The sequence below is a fragment of the Ilyonectria robusta genome, assembly GCF_021365365.1.
Source record: "Ilyonectria robusta strain PMI_751 chromosome Unknown BGZ61scaffold_1, whole genome shotgun sequence".
In the NCBI taxonomy this organism is placed as follows: Eukaryota; Fungi; Ascomycota; class Sordariomycetes; order Hypocreales; family Nectriaceae; genus Ilyonectria; species Ilyonectria robusta.
In genome coordinates, this window is record NW_025764435.1 from 4213919 (window position 1) to 4231611 (window position 17693).

The following is a 17693-nucleotide window of genomic DNA, read 5'->3' on the forward strand; positions in this document are numbered from 1 at the left end:
ATCCACTCCTCGGGTGGGCATCAACAATTCGTCAGTACATTGCTAGTTTTGAAGGTGTGTCATCTCCGATCTCCTTAGCTGGGCGGGCCTGAAGTTCCCACACGGCCAAATCTAACCATTCGCTTTCTGTTGAGTTGCCAGCTCGAACTGCCTGCTCAAACCGTGCGACACGTTTGAACTCAAACTTTTCGAGCATCTTACCGATCCAACTCTGGTCGATATTCTCCTCTCCTTGGAATAGGGCCTCGATGTAGACGCGAGCGTACTGTCGCCAGTTTCTGGTTACTGTGTGCTCGTAAATTGACGCCGGCTCGGAGCATTCCCACTTGTAGTCGACCAGACTTCCGTGGTAAGCTGCGACAGAAAGTAGAATGCGGTCAAGGAGCGCGGATCCATACAGCTTTCGGCGATGGGCTGGGTCGACCACCACTGTGATGCGTCCCGTAAACCTCGAGCCGTAAGAGGGGGAACCAAAAACATCCATCCTGGAGTCCGTGACAAAAGCGAACCCCAGAATGGTTTTTTCGTCACTTGAAGACTTTTGGGTGCGTTTGAACCGGACAAATTCTTCGTACTCATTGTCTGCCCCCTCCGGCCACTTCGACCGATCCAAAAGAATGCTTGCTGACGGGACAGCCACGATGAATGGTCGCTTATTGCGACGGCAGTTCTCATATATTCTTCGAATATCTTGAGTGCCAGTAGTGGCAGGACCAAGCCCCTGCGGGGACTTGGTTTGCCTACTCTCTTTGTTCATGACGGCAGCAATGCCGGAGAAGTCGTTCGGTGTTGCTGGTCGTAGAAGGCAGTTCGCCGTCGGCCAAGGTTCCTCAACAGGGGTGGGCTGGGCTACTTTGTTGTTTTCTTCAATCTCAGCCCTGATTCTTTGAGCAATCTGGTTGCGGTTCTTGATCTCCCTTGCAATCCACAACTCCGATGTCATATTTGCCTGGCGCCAGTTGAGGTCTCGCACATCATGGCACTGCCCGGGATTCTGAGACTTGTGGGTTTCGGGATACTCCACTGGTGATAGGAGGGTTCCATCTCCCGTATCAATGTCGCGTTGGTCGGATAACGGGTCCCGAGTTCCATCGTGGAAGAACTCTGCGGTAGGCGGGTTCGAGCACGTAGCCGCCCATCCTTTGGTTATCCGGCCGAGACCAATTTTTGCAACAGGGAGAGCGCGGTGGTTAACTGGAAGAGGGTGAAGAGAACCCCAAGGCCCGGTCGAATCTGCGCCATCGCTGTTGACGGGTAGAGGAGTCGAGTCACTCTGAGGACTTTCCAGCTCACTGACGCTCCAATCAGGGCTGCTCAGCTTCGGCTTCAGTCCAGGTGCTAAGTCTTGAGATGCGAAGGCTTCAATAACGTGAAGCGGTGCAGGAAGTGGAGCCTTTCTGTCGAGGTTGACCATTTCGCTCGAAATGAGCTGCTGCGAAACCTCGTCGCTGTCGGACTCTGATCGCCTCTTTCTGGCTGGTTCGGTCTGTTCTGATGTCGGATCCTGATCCTCAACTTCAGAGGTAGACTGCTGTAGGCTGACAGACCCCTTCGACGGGACCAGCTTGGCCATGGGGCTGTTCACGAGTGTATCGTACTGCGAGGATCGATTCTCGTCATGAGATGTGCCTTTATCGTTACCGAGTCGAGAAACAAACTAGGCTGTGTCGACAGGGTTTGTTGAAGGCCCCAGCCTAGACTTCAGTACTGCGGTTGGAAGAAGTTGGGGAGCTGGGTCTCTGGGATCGACGGGCGTTGGAGGTAAGAGCTGAACAGGTTGGCTCTGCGGAGAGAGCCACTGCTTCATGGATTTGGAAACTTTGGATACGCTGACCACGGATTCGCGGGAACGCTCGAGGGGGTGTTCGCCCAGAGAGGATGTGTGGTTGGACATTGCTCAAGTGTGCGAGGCGGTGTGAGAAAGTGAGGTGAGTTGATGAAGAGTTGAGGAAGGGAAGTGAGGAAGTGGGGAGTTGAGAGGAAAGAGCTTTCTCTCTTGCCTTAAGTAGATAGGCGCCTAGGCAGAAGGGCTCAGCAGTGAGTCACATGCACCTGCCTGCCAGCTGCCGTGGATTTTGGTGGCAGGTGGCAGGTTCTAGTTCGGAGTTGTTGTGGTCTTTTAGGTGCTGGAGGTGGCTTAGGATTTATGTTGACCGATTGGCCCCGAAACGTAACACTCAAGATTGTGCCGATGGCCAAACATCCATCTTCGTTCTTAACTCTAAGCTGGTAAATAAAAAAGAAAATTCTTCTTGGGAGAGAAAGACACTGTTAAAGAGACCAGGTGCGTAAACTACATCCATGCAGGCTATTGGTATAGGAGTTTGCTGCCTTGCTAACTTAGCGGTTTAATAAATACAAAGAAAAAATCCAATGGAATATTATTTTATAAGCTGCCTTATTTAATATATTAAGTATATCTTGAGGACGGCTTTTAAAGTAGTAGAGAATTAGGCTGATACCTGAAGAATAAGTTCCTTATTAATTCCCCAAATATTAAGATCAGGTATATAAACTGAAGTATAGTGGGTCAGGTATACATAGTTTCATTTAAGCCAGAATAATAGCTAGCTTAGCAAATACATACTTAAAGTCGTAGTAACACTCCGGTCTTTAATAATAGGCTATGCTTTTTTATTCTAAAAGCTATATCTTCTGTCTCTTAGCTTAGTCTGCATTTATATATATCTCTAATAACAAAATACCCGACATCAAATTAAATAAATTGTTGGATCCCATAATATCAAATTTCCCTATGTTGAGATGAGAGACAAATCTCACGAGGCGAATTATCGAGATCCGGGTCTCAAGGTAAGAGATCTTGCCATTGGCGGCTCGGATCTTGTGGAGAACCGTGAAAAGGCCAATCCAATTTGGCATGCCTTTAATATTGACTTATTTAATATGTCAGCCATGAGAAACCGTACTGGGTACGTTGTGTGGCTAAAAGACATATCGCAAATAGGTAGTGAGTGGACAAGAATAGCATTTAGATAAGAAGACGAGAAAAGGAAGAGAAGCGAGACCACGTCTTTTCATACCTTAAAAGTCGTAAGGGATTGTTCTTTCTTGTAAGAAGCTGGTAATAATTGAGATGGGGTGCTCTACCAGAGGAGACGACGTGATTGGAGCCGTCTCAAAGAATTGCATTAGATGTCTAGTTCTTAATATCTTTCCGGTAGGTATTTTAACTTTCTTTCTATCAGGTATGGCTGAAATATTAGAGGAGAGACAAGAGTTCCAGATAAGGAGTTACGTGTCTGCAGTCGACGGAACCGTCGTCTCGAAAGCCACTTCCAATACTCTGTGTCATACCGCAAACACTGCTAATAGAGCACCTGGGCTAAGGGATCAAGCATTCTCATTTCAACTCACATCATGGCCATTTGGTCTGAACGACAAACTCTTTTCGTCAAGTAAGGTACATCACCGGTAGTCCCATGGAAGCAGCAACATCCAAAAAAGGCAGCAAAAGACAAAGGCCAGCTCTTATGATGAAAGAAAGCCATACCACCACGCCTGTAGAATCAGAATCAGAGAAGATTTATTGCATGGCACAGCTAGGGAAGTTCGAGCCCAAGCAGACTGACATAGTGAACTCGACTGGGAGCGAGAATACCGGATAGCCTCACGAAGTATTGGATCCCAAATCCATGCAAACAAAGAACGAAGATTAAGTAGACGCCAGTGGAGAACTTGCAAAGGAAGGTGGAGTGAGATGCCTCATGTGGACCTGCGCCCTGCCGTCATGATTCCTGTTTGACGCAGCCCCATGCTTTTGTCTTTGACATTAGTCCTTGCTCTCAGGCCAGGCATCCAATAACGAGCTGTACGTTCCACCGAGCCAGGCAGAACGCGTAAGTGCGGGCCACGGTTGCGTACAACAGGCATATATATGTGAAGAGTTTGTGTGTGTCCGGTGCACTAGCTGTGCCCCTATTGACATAGAATATTCATCCTGATATCTGCAATTAGAGGGATCATCTCGCGCCGACGGACGTTGTGCTCAAAATTCTCGATAAGCTAAATATCCCTCCTACATTACCTGATAGCTAGTAGTCAATCATGCTCCATGATTATGGTGCAGGATGTCTTGTATTGATTGCATTGTTCTGCTCCACCATGACAGGAGTGTGCAGCCTGTCATTGCGCCCCCGAATCCTTTGTGCGTGTCTCTTAACCTGCATTTCGATTTCCTCCTGGCAACAGCCCAGCTAGTTTGCTTCTTAAAAGTCTCTTGCGTTAGTCGAAGGTACCTTGCGATTTTGGGTAGCCCCTGAATCTCGCGCAACGGTCAAATTGAATCGAAAGCATGGGGTCGAAAGGTTCACTCTTAATTAATCAGCGGCCGTCGTCTACCTGAGGATCACTGACGAACCTCTTCTTCTTTTTGACAAAATAAATTTAGTTGTAATGTGCTTGTTAGGCACTGTAATGCGCTTGTTAAGCACGGGTATCTCTCAAACGCCTCCCTTTGTCCTTCATCCTTCCACCTCCTTTCATTAACCCCACCGGTTTTCCAAAGTTCTAGACATTACGAGATCATTGGTACGTATTCCATTGTATCCATTGCAAGGGACCCAAGACTCAGATTTTCGTGGCAATGCCACAAATACACATATTTAATCCTGTCATAGGCTCCATGCCAGTAGCACTAGACTCAGGCCCAGACGCCCGCCAATAACCGTATCATAAACTCTCCAGATCGTAAGACCGTCGGAACCCCGGGTGCGACGAGTACACACTTGAGGCTGGTGGCGGGGGAATCGGGTCTTGCCGCTTGGTGCGGCACGGTTTGTTCCAGTCTTTGCGTGCGGCAATATAAGCGCCGGCTCCATCGACTTCGCTCCAGGTACTGGACGGATCTCGTCGTTGTTCTGAAGACGAATATTGCGACTCCCACTCCCACTCTGGCTCGTCAGGCTGCCACCTCGGGCGGACACCCGATAAATCCAGGCGGTCCACCGCCATTGCCACCTCGCTCTCCTCTGTGTGCACAGTGATGGTCACCCAACTGCTCGCCGGTAATGTAACTGACGAACCCTCGTCCGGATCGAGTGACGGCATCGCCGCACTGTCGGGGTCGTACTCACTAAAGGCCGGATGAGCATTGCGCATCGCTTGGCGACGATCCTGGGTTTTCAGGCCTCGTCCTCGCATCTGGTCATCGAACCAGTCCCAAGTCTCGTCGCCCGTGGAATCACCGTCGTCGTAATAGTCATCGTGCAGGTTGTCGCCCCCATTGTCCTGGGTGATGGTGGTGGCAGGCAGTTCGTAGTAAACCGACACCGGTTCTTCCTGGACGGGCACCTCGCCATCGGAAGCATAGCCAAGTAAACTAGAATACGGTGACCACCGAGTGATGGCAGGAGGACGCGGTTCCGGGAGAACATTGTCTTTCCTCTTCCTCCGTGGTTGTCGGCGCCATATCTGCCGGGGCAGTTTTCCAGCATCGGCTCTGCTCTCTGCGCTCTCCTCCTTCCGCCTCTCGATTTCATTAAGCCAGGCGCTGATACCCTCAGACAGCTCGTCACTAGCTTCGCAAATTTTCTTGGCGGTTTTATGGTCGAAATGCCGGATCCACGACTCCACAAAGAGCCGCAGTCGCGGCTCTGTCCTATTTCTCCTGGGATAATGAAACCGCCGCGCACGCAAGTTGGCGCGCAGGTCGATAAGCACCTGAGGACGCCCACCAATGACAGAAATAATGCATGCTTCGCATCCGCTCTCAACCGTCCCGATTGGAGCGGTGCGGTTGTATCCGAACACGGCGCGGAAGGCGTCCTGGCCCATCCAAAGCGCTGTCATCGTGTCCATGCGGTCGAGCCAAGCCTCGAGCTTCTCTGTAAAGGCAGGACACTCGCGCCACTTACGGAAACGGTCGGTGCGTTGAGTGAGCTCTTGCGCCATGAGGAGCATGATGCGGCGGATAAGGCGAGGGTTCAGGCCACGGTGCGAAGAGCACAGGTGGGCAACCTTCGACGGATGGCGGCGGTTGTCATAGTGGGCGGCCAAGCGTTTAAGAATATTATGTGGTCGCCGGACTGATTGGTCGAGCTCCTCGATCAGGTCTTTCTGCTCCTTGAGCCAGTCTGGATGCGGATTGGCGACGTCAACAGACTGGGGCATCCAGAGCATACGGGTGAGTTCGTCGAGCGCTTCTGGGGACACGTCAGGACAGCGGCTTCTACCGTGACCCGCCTTCTCGTCAGGAGCTGATGATAATGCAGAAGGCGATGAGTAGTGAGAGGATGCCATGTCTGTAATGCGAGAAGGCATGGTGAAGATGGGGTTGTCCAAAAACACTACTTTGACAAAACCTTCAGTCGTCTAATTGGGCTCAATGCACGCTGCGACAAAAGCGCAACGACAAATAACTCTCTAACTGCAGGTAGAATAAGTGTCCAAGGCAATTCTTTGTTGCCGCGTTTTGCTTCAGGCGTATATACGTATATAATGTTTGGGATGGTTTCTCGGCTTCAGCCCTCTTGACTGCACGGTTGCGTTTCCCATACCTTATATAATTCTGTCGGAAGAGCAGATTCAAAAAGGGGGAGGCCGTTCCACAGTTGGCAACGATGTTCCAGAAGGACAAGATGTCGAGTTCGGAGGGAAATGCCCATCGTGCCTTTGTCCAAGGTAGAACGGCGACCATTCTTGAGACTAGACTTCCAAGCCATTGTTCACGTCCTGAAGTGAACATGAACCGTGGCGGAGTGGCTTGAACTATGGAAACCTAATACTGTTAGCTAGTACGCTTTTCCGTAGTGAACAGACTCTGTACCTAGAACAAACATCGGAGTGCTGGTTAAATGCTAGTGTTGTCCACGTCGGATCTAGACTGCTCCTGGCTATCATCAAAACAGGTGATGGATAACTGATAGGTGAGTCTACTGCCCAGGCACCATGTGCGCCCCTGGGCCAGTCATCCAAGAAGGGAATGCGATGGTTCCTCGGGGATGAGGGAACAGTTGTCCGTGTTTATTAGACCTGACACAGGAAAGAATGAAAAGTCCGGTTGTCCGAATGTCGCTGGGGCTCAACCAGCACGCTTGACGCCCCCAAACCCAACGTCATGCTTCCCATCCTTCCAATCGTCGCCTTTGTTTAGAACCTGCCGTCCACCGTAGATGACAACTCCAAGGAAAAACAAATAGAAAGCTGCGGGGAGATGCAGCGGCTAATGCACTAGAGTACAATGACATGTCGGATGGTCATAAGCCGGCCCCTCCCCACGTAGGAGATTTATCCTTTCGTTGTACACGCCATTAAGAGAAACCCAAACTCCATGATCATGCTCGTGTTGTTTCGTTAGTAGTATAGATTCAGATCGCCTTGTGTCGTTTTGTCTTCATCCCACGTATTGCGGATGCCTGACAGCCTCTTGTTCCATTCGTAACCTCTCAAGCCGAATCTTCGCCGCCTCGGTTCCATCATCAGGCTGGGCCATTTCCTTGAACCAGGGGTGGTTCAGGGCCTGCTTCGCAGTGATACGCTGAGCAGGGTCGTAGACAAAAATCTTCTTGAGCAAGTCAAGGAAGTTCTTGAGGAAAGGGTTGTTGTTGGCGGGAATGGCATCCTGGTTTGGTCAGTAATCGAAAACACAGAGACGGACAGAATTCACGCACAGTCAGATGCTTCATAGCCTTTACGAAGCGACGGGAGCCCCGGGTCGTTTCCGCGGTGGGGTAGTCAAGTCGGAGTCGCTTGAAGTACCTAGAGAATGTTAGTCTACATGTTGGTTAGAAGATATGAATAACTGACTTTGAAGCAGCGTTTCCTCCACTCCGTGTGGACATCTTGTTGACCGCTTGCACAAGGTGAGTGTCAATGCGGGAGCCTACTACCGCCTCCATCATAGCAAGATGTTCCAAGTTGTCATGGGTTTGGAATAGGGCGTCGCCGGTGAAGAACTCGACAAGGATGCAGCCGATACTCCAGATATCACACGGGTATGACCATCCGAGTCCGAGGATAATCTCAGGGGCTCGGTAATGGCGAGTCGATACCACAGAGGAGTGGTATTCGTCCTGGAATGTGGCAGATCCAAAGTCGATTAGCCGAATCTCGGTGTCAAGCAAGACCCGGCGCTGCGTAGCCTGTCGGTTGATGGTTGTTGAGGAAGAGGGAATCTTTCGGTTGTAGGTGAAAGTCTGGTAGGAGTTGTCACAGAGCAAGATGTTTTCGGGCTTCAAGTCAGTGTGGATGAGGTTAAGATCATGAAGGACTAGAAACTGTCAGCAGGCGAACACACGAATAATGCGCAGGATACTTACAAGCAACACTGGTGAAGAGTTGTCGAGCAAAGCTCTGGATCTGGCTGTTGGGAAAAGGGACGAAGCCGTTGCTCTTAAGGAAGTCAAAGACACTCTGACTGAGAAGATCCATGACGATGCAGATGTGGCCGCGGTAGTCAAAGCAGTCCCGAAGGTGGATGCATCGATTTCGGTTCTCATCATCGTTGGCTTTGAGGGTGGCGAGAACCCTCAGTTCGATCCTGGAGGCATCTCGGTATTTTTGCACAGATCGGATGATCTTGACGGCAACGAGCTTATTGTGCCTTCGGTCACGGGCCTTGACGACCTTGCCAAAGGTGCCCTGCCCAAGGAGCCGAACGATTTGGTCTAGTCTAGTCAGTGATTCAAGTCCCTGATAGCGATCATCAAAACGGTAGTCAAACGCACACTTATCGGTCAACTCTGCATCAGGAACAACGATGTAATGACCATCGTCATCGTCGACCTTGACATTCTTGTTGTAGTGGTGCTATTCATGACGGTTAGTAACGGTGCATTCCAATCGGAATGTGGAGAGACTCACGTCATGGATGACTCTGACTGTGACATCGCCGGCCTTTTTCGGTGGATAGGGCGGAGGCTTGTAGGTGAAGAAGGGATCGCCGAGGCCATCAATGTCCCTCCGCTTTGCCTCGTTGGCGACCTGTTGGCGAGTCCGTTTCCGCTTGAGCGGAACCTGGGCTTCCGTGTACTGGCTGTTGTTGGAGGAGAGGGAGGTAGGCGCGGTGGTGCTGAGGGCGGAATTGGTGCGGTCGCCACTAGAGTTGGCGGAGCCTGTGGGAGTGACGGCGTTCAACGGGGTGTTGTTTTGCGAGCCCAGATACTTGATGTGGTAACCGGCGGACTGGACAGTGGCAGTGGCAGTCTCGTCGTCTCGTCTCCTCTTCTTGGCGGCCTGGCGAGCCGGGGCGGAGTCGTTGGTGCCAGGGGCCACACCATTTGTGATTTTGCGGCCGGTGTTAGCCTCGGGCTCGGGGGTGTCGTCGATGACGATGATCTCCTTGGGGAGGCCGTTCTTGTAGAAGGTGTTCCAGTCGGGCTCGCGAGAGCGGCGACGCTTCCGCGAGTGCTCGTCAGCGGTATCGGGCATGGCGGCGTCCGAGTAATTCGCGTCGTGTCGGGGCGATGGGTCGTGGGGAGAAGGGACGGGACGGGCAACCGAGGACTGGGTGAGGGCTATGCCATTCGTCCCAGAGGAGGAGTAGGCGACGCTGGAGGGCGGGTATGCCGGCGGGAGTCGGGGGGCGGCAGTGGACGAGGCCGACGAGACGACGGGAGGCAAGATTGACGAGGTTGCGGCGGTCGAGCGATAGCTGGCGCTGGGGTTGGGCTGGTAGCCCTGCTGGTGCGAATGCAAGTGCGAGTAGGTCGGGGGATAGTGATGGGGATGATAATGTGGTAGTGTGGCCGTGGCCGTGGTGGGCGTCGACATGACGGAGGAGAGCCAGAGCCGTCCAGGGCCAACAGCAGAAGGGGGAAGGAGAAGGGCAAGGGGACGGTGCCGTGTCGAACGGGGCGAGGCTCGAGTCGAGTTCGTATCGTATGCGTGGTGATGTCCTTGGTAGAAGCCGTGGGAGAAGGGGAGAAGGAGAAACAGACGAGCGAGCGACGCTGCTGGAGGCGACGAGGAGACGGGATGGATGGACGGGGAAGGGGACCCGGGCTTTCCCAAACCGCTTGGTGGTGGTGTGTGAATGATGGCCGTGGGAACGGAAGCGTACTGTGCACAGCGGTCGCCACAGCGGGCACAGCGGGCTGCAGTGGGTGACAGCGGGTAGCCTCAGTGGGTGGTGAGCCCTGGAGTGCGGTGGAGTAGTGGTGGCACGTCGCGCTGGGGGTGGCTGAGTTTTCGCCGGTGCGGGAGGGAGGGAGGAGAGAAGCCCAAGAGAATGGACGACGATGGGAGAGTCCCGCCCAAAAAAAACTACGGATTGTGCAGTCAGGATAGCTAGCAGTTACCAGGTACCATCAAGGTCGCTTTCACCGCGAGCAAACAACAATCCCAGTGATCTATTTTTCTTTCCTTCTTCGTCGTCGGCTGGGGGAGTTTCCCGGGGACCCAGATGGCAGAAGAGGCTGAGGTGGCGCTACGATCCGGGCGCTGGCTTGCTGGTGCGCGTGCAGGCGTGCTTTTGCAATGGCCCCCGGAAGAAGCGCTGCAGGGCCGCCTTCTCTCAAGAGGAGGAAAGGCGAGGGGGAAAAAAGGCTCCGCGCCGGCTGGTTGGAGCGACGCCGAGAGGGACGTTGGCCGAGTAAGGCAAAGTGGAGGGCGACAGAGGGCCTGGGACGCTGTCGCCGGCTGCTTTAGGGTTTCTTGGCCGAGTTCGCCAGCGGGTTGGATGGGGGCTCTTGGGACGGGACCCAGGGGGCCTCTGTCGCCCTGTGGGGAGCCCTGTGGGGAGCCCTGAAGGGTACAGCGCCACCCAGTGCACCACCACCACTACGGGACACCACCACAACCTCTACGCCGGTGCGTATCCAGCCAACTCACGACGCGAACGTCCATTTACTCCCCGGCGGGATGGGAATTGGCGGCAGCGATGGGAGAGTCTCTAGTATCGATGGGGGGGGGCTCTCGGGTATCGAACGGGGGGAATCACGGTGCGCAGGAGGAGCGCTCAGGGGCCCAGACACCGACGAGATGAGGCCTGGGCTTTGTCTGGGCCTTGTTCCTGTTCTGCGGCGGCGGGCAGCGGGCGGAGACGCGGAGGAGGAGACGATAGCCCCAGGTACCTGAGGTACCTCGTCACAAAAGTGTCCGGTGCTCGAAATCGCCAGAGGGACTTTGCTCGTGCGCGGAAACGCTCCAATTCTCGAAGTACCGACGACGAGAGCCAGGACCATGCACCGGATCACACCAACCTCGGCCTCTCGCTGTCTCAAATCTTAATAGAGTGGGAGACTCCATCGTGGGTTTGATGAAGGGCTTCCCAGCAGCACTCACAAGCAGCCGCACGGTGGTGCAGTACGAACGAGGGCCCTGTGTGAACAGATGCATGCGTCACGTCAGAGCACGCCAGTACCTTACTCTTGTATTTCGTACCTCGCCTCCTCATCGTCCGTCCTCCTCCTCCCCCTCACCAAAAGTAAGCCCCAAGCGGAGTCCCCTCTCGAGGCAAGTCAAGTCAAGTCCAGGGCCCCGGCTCCCCGAGTCTCCAGTCGTCAGACCCCAGTCGTCGACGTTCAACAAGCAAAAAGTCAACAGAAACAGGAAAAAGTGCTTCCAAGGCCTCACCAATGCCCGCGGCTGAACCCGAATTCACAAGTGCACTACTGGACACGGCTGATAAGCTATTAATAAGGACAGGCAACAGCAGCAGCGACGTTGGAGTGGAGCGATACGCCTTGACGGAGTGTCAGAGTACGGATCCGTCAAAAGCACCAGCGTCGACTCTCCCGCTCGCCTCCACTCTGATACCACGTAGAAACAGACAGGAACGAAAAAAAGACCCGTATGGTACTGCATCAGCACGCGAGGATGGGCGGGCTAACACCGACCCAACGTCCCTGGGATCGTGGTTCTGGTGATGCCGCCCATCCATTCGTCGCGCAGCCCGGGACACCACCAGAACCACGAGAGTTCGCCGTCGCAATGTGAGCCTGACAGCCAAGAAGCCCAGTAAACTCTGCGAGCGGTCGGCCAGACTTGCGACCAGAGGGTGAGGGCGTCCAGTGGGCGTCCAGCCAGCCAACCAACCAACCGTCCAACCAACCGTCCAACCAACTCTCGATCCTCGCGCAACCCCGTGCGTGCGCCTGTGCCAGCCTGCGCGCCTCTCTGTGCCTGGCCATCATGCCGCCTCTGGCTGCGTCTCGACGTGCGCCTTGGCTGCTCATGACCTCGCTTGATAAAGTCAATCACGACTCATGCAATGTCCCGGTGGCATCGAACAATTGCCATGTGGGAAATCGACATGGCCCTGAATCCAACACACGTCGGTTGTGCCCAACTAGCAGGCAAACGGGCTGGGTTGCAACAGGAACGGGAACTTGTAACAGGCGGTGCCGCGGCCCCCGTTCTCTTTCTCTGTGCGTCTCTGGCAAATGAATTTTGTGTTTCCAGTTGTGCCCCGATTTACACTCCCTGGCCCGTCTCCCACTTCCCCGGGTCGTCAGAAGGGTCGTGAGTCGTCAGCGGCCATCGTCATCCGTCATCCGTCATCCATCGCGCAGCCGAGTCTCCACGCTCAAAGCTCAAAGCCCAAGCCTGCGAAACCAAACCCAGGCTGGAGCCAACAGCCAAGCCGGCAGACAACTCACACAACACGATGCAGCTTCGGCCTGAGCCAACAGCCTGGGCGAGCCAACAGCCCCAGCCCACCATGCCCGTTCCAGAACCTCTCGTAGCCATGACAGAGAGAGAGAGAGGGCGACCCGTTTTGTCTTGGGTCATGTCCACGTCAATACGGAGTCCTGTGCTCAGTGCGCTGCCCCGTGCTGTGTCGTGTCGGCCCTGTGGTCTACGGACTTGTGCTCAGCGTGACAACTGCCTCTCCACCGACACTGTCAGCGCATCTACTCGGTGCATCTCGTCGGCAGAGCTGGGCCTTGCAATGGCTTGGCGGGATCGTAACTACTTGGGTACTCGATCACATCGAAATTCACCGTCTTTGGTGCAAATCCGCGTTGCTGCAAGGTACGTACTGCGGTACACTTTACGCACGCGTGCATCTTCCCCGTCACACCCGCGTCCAACCACGAGCAAGCAGCAAGCCCATCATGGGTCCTCTCCCTCAGCCATGGACCCTCTTTCGCAGCCATGGAACCTCCCTCAGCCATGGCGACGCCTCCGCCCGCTTCGGCCGTGGATCCATTTGTTCCCTCCCCGGCTGCAAAGTGCAGAGCGAGTGAGCGAGTGACGAGGTGAGAGCCACAGGGCGGGCCCCTGCTTGCGTCCTGTCCTGGCAGACCCCAGCTTCTGGGCTGTCCGACCTTTGGAGCCTCGATACCGAAGCCATGATCCATCCAGTCTGCATCCTCCCGCTCCGTCGTCATTTCGTCCCGAAGAGAGAGATGAAATGATGCCGGTAGACGACGCACCGTAGAGGATGCCATCTCAACATCAACGCCCTGTGCTTCGTATCATCCAAGATCCATCCGGCTCCCAGCGTTATCTCGCCCACTCCATCGTCGCTGTCTGCGTCGTTCTCAACTTCTCCGCCCCACTGCATCACACCCCGGGACGGGCTGGCCCTTGACTCTTGGCCCATCCTCCAGGCCCGTCCTCTCGGCCCTTGGCCAGCCCTTGACCATTTCCTGTGGCAGACGACCCAACCGGCAGAACTGTTTCCGCTCCTGGTCAGGTTTCTCGTCTGGTCTTTGAGCCTGGCCCACGCACTCCTTGGAACTGATTGTCTCTCTTCTGTCCCTGTTCGTCGAGCCCTGTATCTCCTCTCTACGCTCCGTTTGGTCGTCGCCTCCTTGCCCTTGTCTCGAGCCCGGTGGCCCACTCCACTCGGCTTCCCCACTGCCACGAGCTGTGCTGCGTTCTGTGACATAACTTATGTCACCTCTGGCTCAGTTGCGGCCATCGCCCATCCCATCCCATCGTCGCCCATCGTGAGCCACCCTTGGATTGCCCGGTCCTCTCGCGGCCTGGCTCGCAGCCTCTTCACTGGCCCTCGCTGGCCCCCCTCTCTTCCCGTGGCACCATCTCTCGACGACTCCCCGTGACAACCGGTCTTTTCCAAATCGTAAACACCAATCCGGAACCGAAGATGGCGCCATCAAGCCTGGGTAATCCAGTCCAGCTGCCCTCCCTGGGTACGCTCCAGCGCCCACAGGTACCCATAACTACTGCCTGCAGTGCCGGTGCGTTCCCTGCCATGTCCTGCGCGTGCGGCCTCGTCAACAAGTGACGCCTCCCCGCTCCTCGTTAAGTTCCAACGGCGGGCAGACGGTCAAGTCACCTGTTATTAGCCCTGTCTTACCCGCTCCCGCCAGAGCAAGGCTAGCCTGCCGATCTGGGTGGCGACGTGCACTCCACCAGCCGTTGATCCCCTCCTCCGATCTCTTCGCCTGCAAGCCTGTCGATGTTGGATGGATGGATGTTCACTCTGCATCAGCAAGTGCGTCTCATTCCCCTCTTTCTCCTCCCCGGCTTTCTTCCGGATTTCTTCCGGAATGCGTGGGATGAGCCCATCCAGCTGGCCCATGACTGGCTGCTGCAACGTTTCCCCTCGGTCCCTCACCCGAGTCCACGATAGCGATGCAAACAAGCACGGCATAACGGCCCTTGTGAATCTTCTCCATCCTTGTTAATCTGCCCATTCTCACGCCTTGCACGCTTCGTCTTGCCCAGGCGTGTCAGATAGTTTCGCTTTTCGTTTGGCATTGATCCCCGGCCTTCCTTTTCGGGTTCACGGACAGATACGGCGGCTGTTCAATGATACCCCAGCATACAATGTAACCACGTGCAGCCTGGCCAATAGCATGAGATGCAATATCCAAGGTCTACAATCGGAAGGTCTACAATCGGAACGACAAGTGAGATGCTGAATGATGTTCTACTTCTATCCAATTCTAGGAACGAAATGCCATCCCTCTCTCTATCCCAGATCCCCCATGCTATGATTGTCTGCCTGTCCCTCTAGCACTCACTTGAAGATTATCTAGAACGCATATAAAGATCGGTGTCTGATCCTTGAACGCCTTCGTGAATCCGTCAAACCCGCTTTCGAAATGAAATAGCAATCGGGGCTCCCTTTGCATCTCCTAGATCCCCATTGGTATCTTCGTCAAATACTGCTTCTCCCAGGCAAGATGAGTAAACGTTCCATTCCAGGCCGCCATGTTGCTCTCTGAATCAACATTTGCTGTGAAACAGTCCACACATGGTAGATCAGTCCATCCATCCCCTCCTAGACGTCAGTTGGCGTAGGCGGTGAGGATACCTGAGACCAACGTCCCGTGCCTTACGCCTTACAGGCCGCGGTTGAAGACAACCTTGCCGTCCTTGCCACCCTTTCCGTGGAACTCGGGCTCGAGTCGTTTGGCGCTGATCGCCTGCTGCTGAGGGAAGATGGCCAAAGCAAAGGGCAGGACGGCAAAGGACGTCACGGCAATCAAACCCAGGTTGATAGACAGGGGGATCGCCTTGACCAGCGTGGGCCGCGCGCGCACCCACTCCTTCTGCATCAGGTTTCGGTACCAGGCCTGCTTCTGTTCGATGTGGTACAGCACCATGGGCGGGATGACCATGATGGGGCTACCAGTCAGCACACGGCTGGCGGCAGTCTCATATACGGCAATCTTGGCGGCAGTGTGACTATGGCCCAACGACGGCACATCGCGCTCCGACTTGCCCTCGGCCAGGAGCTTCGCCTTGTCCTCCTCGGTGAGCACGGGTCGGACGTCGATGCCCTTGGTGATTTCGTCCCGGCGCATCAGATATGTGTTGAGGCCACCCGCCGAGGCGACGGCGGCAAAGGGAATCAGTCGGCCGAGGATGGCACGGGTAGCCGGTGCGACTTTCAGACGGGGGACGATCGAGTTGAGGCCAAGGGCCACCGAGCAGGATGCGCCGACGGCGAAGCAGTAGGACTTGATCATGGCGGCGGTCGTCATCGGGGACGACTTGTTGGCGTTGGCGCTGTTTATGGCGACGTTGAGGGACTGGTTGGCCACCTGCCAGCCGACGATGCCCACGGTCTGGAGGCCGGGCTGGAGCATGCCGGCCGTGACAATCAGGTTGGTCAGGACATAGCAGGACATTCGGAAAGGCAAGAAGACCGGTTCGCCAGTATCTACACTACCAGTCAGTTTCTACCTGGCCCATAACCTCTGCGAACACATACCCGGGTGCAGCGTGGAATCCACGACCTTCTTGGCATGCCAGAGCTCGGGAGTCATGCGCTCGAGCTTGCCGGTCTTGAATTCCGTGACCAGCCGCTTGGCTGCCTCGAGGCCTGACGAGCCAGCAAGGAGGGTCCTACATTTCGCCATCAGCCAGAGATTCCATATCCAAGCTCCTAGGGCCAAGCTCACGTCGGGTCGGTGAGGCCCATCGCATGGCGCACCCGTCCCATGTAGGTGTTGAGGTCATACTGCGAGGCAGGGAGCTCGCGCGAGCCGGGCAGCGAGGACGACATGATGAGGCACCGGTAGCCCAATTGGAGTCGCGGGGATGGACAACGGCGAGGGAACAGTCGGGAAGGGCCTCCGGCCAAGAGGGGGCACGCTGCAGGGCTTTTGTGCGGTCGACGGGTGGTTGTGACTAGACCGAGCCGTGTGGAAAAATGATGCGACGATAAGCGTGTCCCGCTTTCGGCGCTGGCGGTTGGTGGCAGAGGGGCCTGACTGCAGTGGCTTGTAGGGCGTGTAGGGGTTGTAGGGGTCGTAGGGCGTAAAGCCGCTGAGGTGAGAGGGGGCTAGCGCATGTCGGCAATCCGAACGTGGAGAAATGCTGCGCGGGTTGATCGGGTGCCCTGCCGATGGCGGCACTTGCTCCGCCAAGCAAAGAGTCTCCCGGTCACGAAGCCGACTTTGATAGCGTTGTTCCCGAGTTTATAAAGGTCATGAGGCTGTATTCTTGCTTGTTTCCCAGTTGCGGAAGGAACCTGTACCGAACACAAATTAGAGTTCATGTACCCCGGACGCCCCCACGTAGAAGGCCGCAAAAAGGGAAGGAGCCCAAGTTGCGATATCACAGAGTCGCAGCATCAACACCACCTCGTCAACAGCTTCAACCAAGCGCAAAAAGATATGGAGCGGATGCTCGTTGCTGCGACCACGCCAGGATTCGAACCTGGAATCTCTAGAGAGGGTGAAATCGGTGAACCGAAATCTAGCGCCTTAGCCATTAGGCCACGCGGCCGATGGGAAAGTTGCTGATAATGAGGAATATATGGCTCAGATGCGGATGAGGTGGGGGAGTGGGGTTGTTGACAGTGTGAGACAACATGAGTCCACCTCGAGAGGATACATTGGCGTCAAAAATGATCCACAGTTGTTGAAGGAACAAGCTGGAGCTGGTGCGAGATGAGAAAGTCTTGCTTGAGGCGTGACATGATTCCTCCGGTGGAACAATCAAGATGGGCGCCTCGTGGAGTCGATCCAGTGAGACGCGATGAAGGAGGATATATTCCCCACATCAGACACAACTGCAGTCCAAGGACACTGTGCGTTCGTTATCACAACCAGACGGGCCAGCCGCCTCCAAGGGTTTCCCAAGACCACGATACCACTTAGGCATAACTCCTAATAATAAGGATATTAGTCCTCATTTCCTTATATCGTTCCTAAGAACCTACCCTGCTTAGGCGCTATGTTTGGTGGTGGCACAAGTTAATCCTTGATATGGGCTGTGTTAGTAGCGACATGATCCACGGTGAATGAGCAAACCGCATGGAGCAGCTGTGCAAATGAGAGGCTTCTTGGAACGCCGCACCGCATAAT

General features: G+C 54.9%; 6 protein-coding genes and 1 non-coding gene across 7 annotated transcripts; 1 reads left to right on the forward strand and 6 right to left on the reverse strand.

Moving 5' to 3' along the window:
- Positions 1–31: 31 nt before the first annotated feature.
- Positions 32–2016, reverse strand: BGZ61DRAFT_583111 (uncharacterized protein; the record flags this gene model as incomplete). Its single annotated transcript, XM_046256306.1, has 1 exon — positions 32–2016. Exon 1 carries the CDS (start codon positions 1571–1573, stop codon positions 32–34), a length of 1542 nt encoding a protein of 513 aa, XP_046112910.1. The 5' UTR covers positions 1574–2016.
- A 2332-nt stretch (positions 2017–4348) lies between these two features.
- BGZ61DRAFT_28312 (uncharacterized protein) lies at positions 4349–6379 on the reverse strand. The gene is made up of 2 exons (XM_046238482.1): positions 5094–6379; positions 4349–4988 (listed from the first exon to the last, which is right to left on the reverse strand). The coding sequence occupies exons 1-2, from the start codon at positions 6277–6279 to the stop codon at positions 4690–4692; spliced, it is 1485 nt and encodes a 494-aa protein (XP_046112911.1). The 5' UTR covers positions 6280–6379; the 3' UTR covers positions 4349–4689.
- Positions 6380–7351: 972 nt separating this feature from the next.
- On the reverse strand, positions 7352–9387 carry BGZ61DRAFT_338546 (kinase-like domain-containing protein; the record flags this gene model as incomplete). Its single annotated transcript, XM_046239138.1, has 6 exons — positions 7352–7579; positions 7629–7716; positions 7765–8227; positions 8277–8624; positions 8685–8766; positions 8821–9387. The coding sequence occupies 6 exons, from the start codon at positions 9385–9387 to the stop codon at positions 7352–7354; spliced, it is 1776 nt and encodes a 591-aa protein (XP_046112912.1).
- Positions 9388–12237: 2850 nt separating this feature from the next.
- On the forward strand, positions 12238–12819 carry BGZ61DRAFT_28336 (uncharacterized protein). Its single transcript, XM_046238485.1, has one exon. The coding sequence runs from the start codon at positions 12342–12344 to the stop codon at positions 12642–12644; it is 303 nt and encodes a 100-aa protein (XP_046112913.1). The 5' UTR covers positions 12238–12341; the 3' UTR covers positions 12645–12819.
- Positions 12820–13226: 407 nt separating this feature from the next.
- Positions 13227–14004, reverse strand: BGZ61DRAFT_28352 (uncharacterized protein). Its single transcript, XM_046238490.1, has one exon. The coding sequence runs from the start codon at positions 13793–13795 to the stop codon at positions 13289–13291; it is 507 nt and encodes a 168-aa protein (XP_046112914.1). The 5' UTR covers positions 13796–14004; the 3' UTR covers positions 13227–13288.
- Positions 14005–14757: 753 nt separating this feature from the next.
- Positions 14758–16526, reverse strand: BGZ61DRAFT_28346 (Tricarboxylate/iron carrier). The gene is made up of 3 exons (XM_046238487.1): positions 16284–16526; positions 16094–16227; positions 14758–16042 (listed from the first exon to the last, which is right to left on the reverse strand). Exons 1-3 carry the CDS (start codon positions 16385–16387, stop codon positions 15219–15221), a joined length of 1062 nt encoding a protein of 353 aa, XP_046112915.1. The 5' UTR covers positions 16388–16526; the 3' UTR covers positions 14758–15218.
- A 496-nt stretch (positions 16527–17022) lies between these two features.
- On the reverse strand, positions 17023–17112 carry BGZ61DRAFT_t18. The gene has a single exon. It is a non-coding gene; the product is annotated as a tRNA-Arg (tRNA).
- Positions 17113–17693: the final 581 nt, after the last annotated feature.

Coding starts and splice junctions, on each gene's coding strand:
- BGZ61DRAFT_28312 (XM_046238482.1), bottom strand. CDS start 6,279: ATGCCTTCTCGCATTACAGACATGGCATCCTCTCACTACTCATCGCCT. Junction 4,989..5,093: donor CAATGCTCATCCGGCCTTTA/GTGAGTACGACC, acceptor CTGTGCACACAG/AGGAGAGCGAGGTGGCAATG.
- BGZ61DRAFT_28336 (XM_046238485.1), top strand. CDS start 12,342: ATGAATTTTGTGTTTCCAGTTGTGCCCCGATTTACACTCCCTGGCCCG.
- BGZ61DRAFT_28352 (XM_046238490.1), bottom strand. CDS start 13,795: ATGTCACAGAACGCAGCACAGCTCGTGGCAGTGGGGAAGCCGAGTGGA.
- BGZ61DRAFT_28346 (XM_046238487.1), bottom strand. CDS start 16,387: ATGTCGTCCTCGCTGCCCGGCTCGCGCGAGCTCCCTGCCTCGCAGTAT. Junction 16,228..16,283: donor ATGGGCCTCACCGACCCGAC/GTGAGCTTGGCC, acceptor GGCGAAATGTAG/GACCCTCCTTGCTGGCTCGT. Junction 16,043..16,093: donor GGATTCCACGCTGCACCCGG/GTATGTGTTCGC, acceptor CTGGTAGTGTAG/ATACTGGCGAACCGGTCTTC.